This window comes from Bufo bufo, chromosome 10 (genome assembly GCF_905171765.1).
Source record: "Bufo bufo chromosome 10, aBufBuf1.1, whole genome shotgun sequence".
Taxonomy (NCBI): domain Eukaryota; kingdom Metazoa; phylum Chordata; class Amphibia; order Anura; family Bufonidae; genus Bufo; species Bufo bufo.
This window is the reverse complement of record NC_053398.1, coordinates 30,752,590-30,765,104: the sequence shown is the minus strand read 5'-3', so window position 1 is coordinate 30,765,104 and position 12,515 is coordinate 30,752,590. Positions and strand designations below refer to the sequence as shown.

The window sequence follows — 12,515 nt, the reverse complement described above, 5'->3', positions numbered from 1 at the left end:
AATAGTATGTTGCTTGCCTACTCCAAGCCTCCCAAATTTCTGAGACAGGAAGGAAGGGACAGCCATGTGTTTATTCCACCAACTAAATCTTTGCAAAATGTGGAGCTGCCCTGGTAGCTTCTATATTTATATTGTGAAACACTGACAATATGGTGGCCGATTAAATAGTGTACACATCACCCAGTGATCCCCAAACAAGGACCAGATAGTGCACTACATCACCCATTTATTGACTATCAAGCATACAAGGCTTTTCTTACAGAAAACGTGCCAAATCTTGCACGCGCTGATGTGATGACACCATCTCGTCAACGTGCAAGAGATTTTGCACGTTTTATCAATGAAGATGGCTGTGACGGCTTTTCCACGAACAAATGGATGAGGTTCTTATTAACCCCTAAAAAGCCTCAATGTGACTGTCATGCCGTGATCAGCATTGAATGTGGCATCAGAGGGGTTCAATGACGGGGGTGGGGGGGGCACGATAGACATTCTCTGTCATTGCGCCCGCTACATACAACGGAATGGGATTCGTGACAAAGTAATTTGCACTGAATTATATTTCTTTGTGAACTTCGGCGAATCAAATTTTTGATAACTTCGCTTATCTCTTTTAAAGGGTTATGCCAGCCAAATAAAAGGGTTGCGGGGGGATACAAATAGAGTAAAAAACCAACAACAGGCTTTATACTCACCTTGCCGATCCCTCCCGCTGCATTCCACTTTCTGCTCCTGTGCTGTTACAGCAGGAAATGTCTGTCAGTGCTGCTCTGCCACTCATTGGCTGAGAGGCATTCCCAGCCACCTCCCGCTGTGTCGGGATGTCAGCAGGAAGTGGAGTTCAGCGGTAACCCAGACAGCATCGGAACCACCGGAGCGGGGAATCGGTGAAGTTAGTATCAATTCTGTTATTTTTTTATATCATTTGTGTAACACTGCAACCCTTTTATATTTGGCTTAAATACCCCTTTAAGGCCTTGAGATGTTGGCTTCAGTCATTAGGAGCGTTGGAAGACAACCCATAGGGGCAGTGGCGTAACTAGAGTTCTATGGGCCCCAGGTCAAACTTTGGATTGGGGCCCCCACCCCCATTACCTCGCCCCCTTTTACCTTTTAGCCCCCTCTCTCAATGTATATATTTCATTTTTTGCCCCTCTCTCAATTTATATACACTCACCTAAAGAATTATTAGGAACACCTGTTCTATTTCTCATTAATGCAATTATCTAGTCAACCAATCACATGGCAGTTGCTTCAATGCATTTAGGGGGGTGGTCCTGGTCAAGGCAATCTCCTGAACTCCAAACTGAATGTCAGAATGGGAAAGAAAGGTGATTTAAGCAATTTTGAGCGTGGCATGGTTGTTGGTGCCAGACGGGCCGGTCTGAGTATTTCACAATCTGCTCAGTTACTGGGATTTTCACGCACAACCATTTCTAGGGTTTACAAAGAATGGTGTGAAAAGGGAAAAACATCCAGTATGCGGCAGTCCTGTGGGCAAAAATGCCTTGTGGATGCTAGAGGTCAGAGGAGAATGGGCCGACTGATTCAAGCTGATAGAAGAGCAACGTTGACTGAAATAACCACTCGTTACAACCGAGGTATGCAGCAAAACATTTGTGAAGCCACAACACGCACAACCTTGAGGCGGATGGGCTACAACAGCAGAAGACCCCACCGGGTACCACTCATCTCCACTACAAATAGGAAAAAGAGGCTACAATTTGCACGAGCTCACCAAAATTGGACTGTTGAAGACTGCAAAAATGTTGCCTGTTCTGATGAGTCTCGATTTCTGTTGAGACATTCAAATGGTAGAGTTCGAATTTGGCGTAAACAGAATGAGAACATGTATCCATCCTCTGATGGCTACTTCCAGCAGGATAATGCACCATGTCACAAAGCTCGAATCATTTCAAATTGGTTTCTTGAACATGACAATGAGTTCACTGTACTAAAATGGCCCCCACAGTCACCAGATCTCAACCCAATAGAGCATCTTTGGGATGTGGTGGAACGGGAGCTTCGTGCCCTGGATGTGCATCCCTCAAATCTCCATCAACTGCAAGATGCTATCCTATCAATATGGGCCAACATTTCTAAAGAATGCTATCAGCACCTTGTTGAATCAATGCCAGGGGGTCCAACACCGTATTAGTATGGTGTTCCTAATAATTCTTTAGGTGAGTGTATATAATTTTTTAGCCCCCCATATATTTCATTTTGCCCCCTGAATAATGAATGATTTGCTGCCAGACTTCCAGTTCCCGCCCTGCCCTCATATGAACCCCCTTTTTGAATGCAGGGTTAGGTAGTTAATTATATGCCACCACTGCCAGGTGCCCCCTCTCCCCCCAGTATGAACCTGGTGTGGACAGACATAAAAAAAAAAAATACTTACCTACTCTGTTCCGCTCCGCCTGTCGGTCTGTACTCGATTGCTGCCAGCTGTGGCCTTCAGTGAGGTGTCATACTCTGCGCAATCCCGTCATACGCTCTCTACGGCGCCACGTCATTCCGTCATCCTGTTATCCCGCGAGACCCGTGACCTTAGCGCCAGGTCTCGCGCTGTCACAGAATGAATTGACAGGGTGTGTGAGTCTGGTGGCGCAGCGCCGGGCGGAGAGGGTATGGGTGGGTTCGGGACGGTATGGGTCTGGCCATTAAAAGCACTTGCGGGGCTGTGGGCACCCCCTCCCACCGGGTCCAATTGCGGTCGCACCTCTACGACCTCGATCATTACGCCCCTGCATAGGGGCACATTTATTAAGACCGGCATTTTAGACGCCGGTCTTAATAAAGCTCTAAGCTGGTGATGGTTCCGCCGAAGTTATGAAGAGGCGCCGGCCTGTCCACTTCCTCAACCACAGCACGCCCACAATTTTAGACCTGGCATGAGCGGGGAGAAGTCGCAGATTGTGGCCTGAAAAACGCCTAGTTTAGGAGTCTTTCAGCTTAATAGATGAACCCCTTAGGGTACTTTCACACTAGCGTTTTTCTTTTCCGGCATAGAGTTCTGTCACAGGGGCTCTATACCGGAAAAGAACTGATCAGGCATATCCCCATGCATTGTGAATGGAGAGTAATTCATTCAGGATGCATCCGGATGTCTTCAGTTCAGTCATTTTGACTGATCAGGCAAAAGATAAAACCGTAGCATGCAACGGTTTTAACTCCGGCGAAAAAAACTGAAGACTTGCCGGAATGCCGGATCCGGCATTTTTCCCCATAGGAATGTATTAGTGCCGGATCCGGCATTCAAAATACGCGCAGATCGGTAAAAATGTGAAAAAAGATACAAGACGGATTCGTCTGTCCGCATGACAAGCAGAGAGACGGATCCGTTCTTGCAATGCATTTGTGAGACGGATCCGCATCCGGATGCGTCTCACAAATGCTTTCAGTCACATGCAGATCGGCGGATCCGGACCGCCGGATCACACTGCCACAAGTGTGAAAATAGCCTTAGTGTTTCCAGTGCAGTTCTAACAGAACTACCTAGTTAGGCAGTGATGCCTCCACTTTAGCTTATGTTGCTGCATAACTAAGTAGATTTGCCTTTCCAGAGTTTTAGGGTACTTTCACACTAGCGTTTTTCTTTTCCGGCGCTGAGTTCCGTCCTAGGGGCTCAAATCCGGAAAAGAACTGATCAGTTTTATCCCCTTGCATTCTGAATGGAGAGTCCGTCCTTCAGGATGCATCAGGATCTCTTCAGTTCAGTCTTTTTGACTGATCAGGCTTTTCAGAAAAACGTAGCATGCTGTATTTTTACCTCCGGCCAAAAATCCTGAACACTTTGACTGAACGCCGGACCCGGTCTTTTTCCCATTGACTTGCATTAACGCCGGATCCGGCGCCGTGTGTTCAGTCAAACCGGATCCGGCTTTTGCATGTTAAACCCGAAAAATGTGAAAAAAAGTTAAAGTCCATAAATGGCGGATCCGTTTTTTCCAATGCATTTTTTCATTGTGATCAAAATCCTGATCAGGATTCAAATGTAATCCGTTTTCACACATTTTTCCGGATCCGCGGGCAGTTCCGGTGTCAAAATTGAACGCCGGATTAAAACAACGCTAGTGTGAAAGTAGCCTAAGAAGAAGAAAAAACAAGCTCTCTCCAAAATATATGTAACTGAAAACAAATGGATGAAGAAAACATAAAATCTCTTCATGGCATCCAATTCAGTCTTTATTTAAAGGTGTTACCCAGAAATAAACTTTTTTAACAGACCTGAGTGGATGGACCCGCGGTGGGATTCATATTTACCTGGTCCTCGCCACTGGATTCTAGCTGCATCTCTTCATGGCCACCTCTGCAGATCCTGGGTCTTTGGGAAATCAATATTCCATTGTCCTGGGACCTGTGGCGGCGGCGGCTGTGGGGAGTCCAGTGTCAGGGACCAGGTAAATATGAACTTCACCGAGGGTCCACCGATTCTGAAGAGGTCTGTTTAAAAAGTTTAGTCTTGGATAACCCCTTTAACTGCAAGTGAACATACAGCGGACTGCAGGGGATAACATGGCGTCAGCAGATTTGTACCTATGACACTCGCTGACCTGTTACATGTGCACTTGGCAGCTGAAGGCATCTGTGTTGGTCCCATGTTCATATGTGTCCGCATCGCTGAGAAAAATGATGTTTTAATATATGCAACTGATCCTATAGGAGCAACGGGGGCGTTACCATTACACCTAGAGGCTCTACTCTCTCTGCAACTGCCGCGCCCTCTGCACTTGGATTGACAGGGCCAGGCAGTGAAAACATCATAATGCCTGCCTGGCCCTGTCTATCAAAGTTCAGAGGGCATGGAAGTTACAGAGAGAGCTGAGCCTCTAGGTGTAATGGTAACGCCCCCGTTGCTCCTAGAGGCTCATTTGCATATATTAAAACATCATTTTTCTTAGCAATGCGGTCACATATGAACATGGGACCAACACAGATGCCTTCAGCTGCCAAGCGCACATGTAACAGGTCAGCCAGTTTAATAGGACTTTTCCTTGCTCACGCCAGATCTTAAAAAGGGGGCATGGTGTGAGTGGGGAAAAGTCGTAGATTGCAGTGCAAATAACCTGCGCCAGAACTACACCAAAAATAGGCACATTTCTCATAGTAAACAACCCCCTAAGTCTTTAGCAGTGCTGCTTGATGACTTTAACCCTTTTTCAGTTATCCACTGGGTCACTGCAGACAATGGCATTTAATTGGTGGCTGTATAGATGTGATTTTATACTGTACTTTTATATAACATTTTTACTTTATTTTAGTTCTATTTAATTTATCTCTGTACCATGCTGTTATACCTTGCCAAGGACTTCCAGGTCTGGCACAAGCTACAAAGGAGAAAGCCAGGGTGCCAGGAACATGCTGTACTTACAAGGGCTCTTCAATGCTGGGAAATGAAATGTCATATTTAAGATATCATGTCACACCACGATGCAGAAATGTGAGAACTCTGAGTATACTTGTGAGCGGTGACACTTGTGCTTCTCAATTCTCAGGTGACTCATTTATTTGATAATGGAGGCACGGTGTTCTTTGCTATATTCATGGCAATATGGGGTAAGTCTGTTTTCTTTTAAGTTAACAATATTTCAGAAGTGTTTGGTTTCTGTCTAGGGCTGGGTTCCACATTCCATGGGAAGAAAAGTCTGACGCCATGAGGATATGGTTGGTTTTTATCAATCTGAAGTCTCCTTTTAAGCATGATAATAATTTTAGATAATTATTATAATATTTAGTGTGCTAAATGCACCTCCACATAAGTAGGATCTATTATGTGCAAGCATATCCTAAATGTATTATTGCATATGTGGCTCCCTGGCGCCCTCTGCTGTTCTATGTAAAACAGCTGGAGCAAAATAAAAATGTATGGCGTAATTAGGGATCAGCGAACCCGAACTGCAAACGTACTTTTTTACTTAAAGGGAACCTGTGACCCGGATTTTGGGTATAGAGCTGAGGACATGGGTTGCTAGATGGCCGCAATACCCAGTCCCTATAGCTCTGTGTGCTTTTATTGTGTAAAAAAAAAACGATTTGATACATATGCAAATTACCCTGAGATGAGTCCTGTCCGTGAGATGAGTCAGAGACAGGACTCATCTCAGGTTAATTTGCATATGTATTAAATCGTTTTTTTTTTACACAATAAAAGCACACAGAGCTATGGGGACTGGGTATTATGGATGTGCTAGTGGCCATCTAGTAACCCATGTCCTCGGCTCTATACACAAAATCCCGGTGACAGGTTTAAGTTCGATGTTCGGGTGATTTTATTATTTTCAGTTATAACATCGTTATATCGGAAAATAATAGCATTCTTAAGACAGAATGCTAAACAATATGGCCATTTAGGGGTTAAAAAACATAAAAACAAAACTCACCGCACTCTCCCAGGTGGTGATGTCGTCGCGCACATCGCAGGTCCTGTTTAGTGAAGATAGAAGAAGCTGCTGCAGCGCCATCAAGTGGATGAAGTGAGTTTTGTTTTTGTTTTAACCCCTAAATGGCCATGTTGTTTTGCATTCTGTTTTGAGAATGCTATTATTTTCCAATATAACCATGTTATAAAAGAAAATAATAAAGTGAAGTTCAGGTCCCCGTTGACTTCAATAGGGTTTGGGGTCAAGTTCGGGTCCCGAACCCGAACTTTGACCTGAAGTTTGACCGAACCTGGCGAACCTGAACTTCCACGGATTCGCTCATCCCTAGGTGTAATATATTACCAAAAATATTGTGCAATATATCAGAGACATATAATTTCTAAAAGAATATGACAGCTCAAAAATGTGCTCAGACCCCAGGATCTCTCTCAAATGAACTGTGTTGTGCATGCCTATAGGTGAGCCTTAACCATATATCTGGTGCAAAATTACACCTAAAGGGTACGTGGTATGTCTGTATCGAATATCTAAACACTATAGAGAGAGAATTGTGTAATAATCTGTTTTTAAAATGTAACTTTAACCTTAACCCTTTCAGCCCCAAACGATTTTCCATTTTTTGCATTTTGTTTTATCCTCTCTCCTTTCCCGGAGACGTAACTTTTTTTTTGTTTTTTTTATTCACATTGCCGTACAAAGGCTTATTTTTATAGTACATGTTGTACTTTCTAATGGCACCATTGAATGTTGCATATGATGTAGTGGGAAGCTGGATTATTTTTTTTAAATAGGGTGAATTTGGGAAGACAAAAACACTCCTGCCATAGTTTTATGGGTTGCATTTTTAAGGCATTCCCTATGCAGTATAATTTACCTGTTCCCTTCATTCTTTGGGTCAGTACGATTACAGCAACACCACATTTATATAGTTTTTATTGTGTTTTAATACTTAAAAAATAAAACTTTAAAAAAAATATATATTGTTTTTCTTTGCACCGCCTAAGGGCTCATGCACACGACCGTTGTGCCATAGACGGCAGTGAATTACCATTGCAGCCTATGGGACATTCAGTACGTTCCTATGGAGGCCTGCAGATGGCAGGGATCCATAGGAATTACAGCTGTGATAGCCTTGGATGCTTCAGAGGGGCCAAGGCTATGACAAGGAACAAATGGCTCCCACCTCCCTCCACCTAGAGGTGCACCCCCAATGAGGCCAGGTGAGGCAATCACACCAGGTAGGGGCAAAAGAGCGGCAACGAAAGGGCCATAGGCAAGGAGCGCTTTCCTTGTGGCAAAAGGGTTAGATTAAGAAATTGGCATTGAGGGGGGCGCCGTTTCAGTTTTTGCCCCAGACAGAAGAAAGGCTAGGTGCACCCCTGCCCCCACCCAATGACTGTGTGGGGGAACCATTCGGTCCCCAAGATCGCAACGCTCCAGGGAAAAGCTGCCTCAAGTGCCGTGGTCACAATTGACCACTTTGATTGACATGGCCAGGCAGGCATGATGACCAGGTGCAGCCTGGGAACTTAAAGTGGCCCTGGAAAAAATACTAAAAGTGGCCCCGTTTTGTGGTTGGGTCCAAATTGATGGAAGGCAGGGCCAACAATACCAAATTGTGGCACATTATACCACCCCAACAGAGACAAAACACTCAATCCATCACAAAATACTGCCAGCAGCACAAAATACATGCCCAAAAACCTTCGCTGGCCGGCTGTGAGGAGTGCCCAGGCAGCACCCTGGGCATCGGCCCACCGGGAAATTTCAATCTGCCCCTGGTGATAACATTTACACTGCCTGGCCCTGTCAATCAAAGTGGAGAGGACGTGGCAGTTGCAGAGAGAGCTGAGCCTCTAGAAGTTATGGTCAATCCACCATAAAAAAAAAAAAAAAAATCCCGATGTGTATAAGGTCCCTTTGGGTCGTTATTTTCCTGGAATAATCAGAATTATTGGAATCATTTCAGATTGGTAAAGACGTGAGTCTATTAGTAGTGATGAGCGGCATAGACAATATTCGAATTTGCAATATTTAGAATATTTTGAGTTTGGATGAGCGAAGTTTCGAATAATTTGATTCGGATGAGTTTTTCAAGAAATACGATTTGTTCCAAATTAATTTGTCATGAATCATGATAAATCAGGCCACTCCGCCTAATCATATGCCTCCCGCTTGATGGCTTTGAAGTTATACTGGAGGGAGAGTGCAGGGAGAGTGTATCGCAGTGTGCATTACGGTCTAGTGCACCCAATTCTTAGTCAATCCGTTCTGTAGGTACTATGCCATCAGTGCTGCAGGGAGGTGTAATTTATTGAGAAAAATTAAGTTTTATTATATGCAAATGAGCCTTGAAGAGCAATGGAGGTGTTACCATTACACCTAGAGGCTCTGCCCTCTCTGCAAATGACGTGTCCTTTGCACTTTGATTGACAGGACTAGGCAGTGTAAATATCATCACACCTGGCCCTGTGAATCAAAGTGGAGAGGGGTGCAGCAGTTGCAGAGAGATCAGAGTCTCTAGGTGCAACGGCAATGTCCCCGTTGCTCCTAGAGGCTCATTTGCATATATTAAAACTTTATTTATCTCATTAATGTGGGCACATATATGAACATGGGACCAACACAGATGCCTTCAGCTGCCAAGCGCACGTGTAACAGGTCAGCCAGTGTCATAGGTACAAATCTGCTGACAGATGCCCTTTGAAAGTATGAAGCCTGTGAATGTAATATCTTGATAATGGTGAAGATTTGAAACATTATGTTGGAAAGTTGCAGAACTTTTGATTTATATACTGCAGTGATTATTATTAACTGAAAACTGAAAACACATTTTTTTAATTATAAAAGGACAACTGTCCACTAGAGGCGCTATTCAAACAAGACGACAGATGACGAGAAATGCCATATGTACATGTGTGTTTAATAAATATTTACATGTATATTCTCGTGTCCAAAAAGCAGGGATAACCATAATTTACACATATAGAGCGAATGATACATTTACTTATATATACTGTATTTTCTGGACTGCAGTAGTTTTATGATTACATTATACATTTTAAAATATTCTTAAAGGGAATCTGTCAGCAGTTTTGTCTAAGCAAAAATGCTGATAAACATGGGTAGAGGCATTGGACAGGGGGTGATACATACATCTGTCCTTAGTTTTAGTGAATGCAGTACAAAAAAAAAATAAACTTAGAATCCAGTGGGCACTGCTCCAGCAAATGCACGCCAAGACCTTCGGTGTCAGGTCTACAGGCTTCAGTGCTTCAGGTTCAGTGCATGAGCTACATCACAGTTTCTCAGCTCTGCTGCGCTTGACAACTGTCGAGTCAAACCAGGAGACCGCTATAGTTGTCACTCACAACAACCAGGAGGAGCATTCACTAAAACCAAGGATAAAGGTATATATTACCTCCTGTCCCTAATCACTACTCATGGCTGCCAGCAGTTTTGCATCAACAAAAAACTGCTGACAGATTCCCTTTAACTTGTGATATTATTATACACATACAGGTTCTCTGTTTGCTTGCTATTACTTGTGTTAGTCTGGTAAAGGTTTGTCATAGCCCCATTCAAACAGGAGGTCCACTGCTCATGGCTTCTATATATTTGACAGTGGAGAGCGGTGGCAAAAAATATGTGTCATGGAATGAGTCACATCAATAGCTTACATTGGACAGCCCATAGATGGCAATGAGCACCATGTAATACTTTAATTTACCTGTGGAGGCAGTGCAGAGAAATTGATCACATTTGTGCCGGGGTCACCCATATATTACAGCTGACCTTTGGGGGTTCCTGCTGCAGGACAACCTGTGATCAACTCATCTTCAGTACCTTCTTCTAACACAGTTAAAACTTAAAGAGGACCTTTCACCGATTCTTACCCTATGAACTAAGTATACAGACATGTGGAGCGGCGCCCGGGGATCTCTCTGCACTTACTATTATCCCCGGGCGCCGCTCCGTTCTCCTGCTATGCCCTCCGGTATCTCTGTTCCCTAAGTTATGGTAGGCGGAGTCTGCCCTAGCGCTGGCCAATCGCATTGCAGAGCTCACAGCCTGGGAGAAAATAACCTCCCAGGCTGTGAGCTCTGCGCTGCGATTGGCCAGCGCTAGGGCAGACTCCGCCTACCATAACTTAGGGACTGGTATCTCCGCCTACTATAACTTAGTGAGCGGAGATACCGGAGGGCATAGCAGGAGAACGGAGCGGTGCCCGGGGATAATAGTAAGTGCAGTGAGATCCCCAGGCGCCGCTCTACATATCTGTATAGTTAGTTCATAGTGTAAGAATCGGTGAAAGGTCCTCTTTAACTCTCTATTAGTGATGATTTGCTGAATTTCACAAAGAAATTAGCTTTGTGTACTTCATCAAAAAGCACATTTCTTTGTAAGTAGTGGGTGCAATGACGGGAAACGGCGATTGCACCGCCCTTCCCCCCCCATCATTGAACACCTCAGATGCCTCGTCCATCGCTGATCACGGCGTCTGAGATTAAAAATGAGGGCTTTCAGGGGTTAGTCAGTTATAAAAAAAAAACTGCTCACCTTACCCATTTGAGCACGAAGAGGCCGTCGTGGTCATCTTGATTGACGATCCCACGCGGTGCGTGATGACGTCAAGAGATTTTGCGTGGGATCTTCAATCAAAATGGCCATGACGGCCTCTTTGAGATGATTTCAAGGAAATTGATTTGTTACCAAGAAGCACGTAGAAATTTGGCTTGGTGGCAAATCAAATTGAAGTTCTACTTTGATTTGCCCAACCCTACTCTCTATATCAGGGATGGCCAACCTGCTGCTCTCCAGCTGTTGTAAAACTACAACTCCCACCATGCCCTGCTTTAGGCTGATATCTGTAGTCAGTCTTGGCATGCTGGGAGTTGTAGTTTTGCAACAGCTGGAGAGCCTCAGGATGGCTATCCCTGCTCTACATTGTAGTTTGTCACCCGTCATGTGCTGCATTAAATGAAATTGTACATTTGAACCCCTCTCAGTCAGAATTCAGTTTATAAGCTCGTGTAAGTTATGTTTGATGTCAGTCAGAATTACTCTGAGCATCAATAAAGGCCCCTGTGCCTGCAAAATTCTATAAAATACTGTCAGTATGGATTTGGAGTCTGTAAAATATGATAGATCCCACTGTGATATTAACACATTAAAACCATATAAACAACATAAAACGCCATAATAATTCATAATAATGTAATCCTACTGCATTATGCTTATAGCGCTTTTGATGTTTTCGAAAGCCATGGCAGTTGATGACGGGATATTTCATGCCAACTTGTTCATTATTGAAGTAGTTCCCTTCGCCACCATAAACCAGCATTGATGACATTTATGAGATCTGAACATAACAGACCCACCGGAAGATTGTAGTAATAAAAAGCTTAAAAGCTACACTAAGGCAGCAAAAGTGATTTGGCAGTGATGTGGGACTATAAATATGCACCAGTCGGATCACCCACACGGACAATGTTGTCACACATCAAGAACCTTCTAATATTTCAGACTGAATGTTAAAAGTCAAGGAGCAAATCAGCCCATCTGACCCCTAATTGCAGATAAGGAGCTAATATATTATGAATCTGCAATGATCTTCCCTTCCCAGAGGAACCAGAGTGTTTGGAAACAAGTAGGGGAGGACAACCCCCAAAGTGCTACCACTGTTCTGTTATACAATGGATGGGAAGCAGGTGTGCATCCCAAGCAATTGTGTTCTTGAAGGGGGGGGGGGGGGCAAAAGAAATGGGCTGATGGTGAACCAGTGCACAGAGAGGTTGTCATTTTTACATTTGGGTCTCTAATGATGCTCCTGGAAAGCGGTTTCATCAACTTTTTGTCAATTTCTTGTAAAAGGGATGCAAAACTGAAATCAATGTAGCACTGTCACCACACGGAATGAAATGTTTGAAGTCTTGGAAATATCTTTCATCAGTTCAATGACACAGTTTGTCTCACTGACCTGATGAAAATAGTATCGGAATGCATTATCTTTATGAGACTACATCAATGAAGGATTGTTTTCCAAATTGTTGTTCCAATTTATGCCACTTCTCCATTCCCTCTACATAAGTGGGTTGAAAGGACATCTGACCAAGCAGTTCCTTGCTTTTA

General features: G+C 43.9%; 1 protein-coding gene across 3 annotated transcripts in view; it reads left to right on the top strand.

The window, feature by feature from the left end:
* The window catches only part of ANO3 (anoctamin 3), a 509,047-nt gene that overhangs the window by 425,418 nt on the left and 71,114 nt on the right, over nucleotides 1–12,515 (top strand). For all 3 annotated transcript variants that reach the window (XM_040409380.1, XM_040409381.1, XM_040409382.1), the window contains one exon: nucleotides 5,499–5,559. In XM_040409380.1, the coding sequence (XP_040265314.1) occupies nucleotides 5,499–5,559 (61 nt within the window). The remainder of the gene's footprint in view (nucleotides 1–5,498; nucleotides 5,560–12,515) is intronic.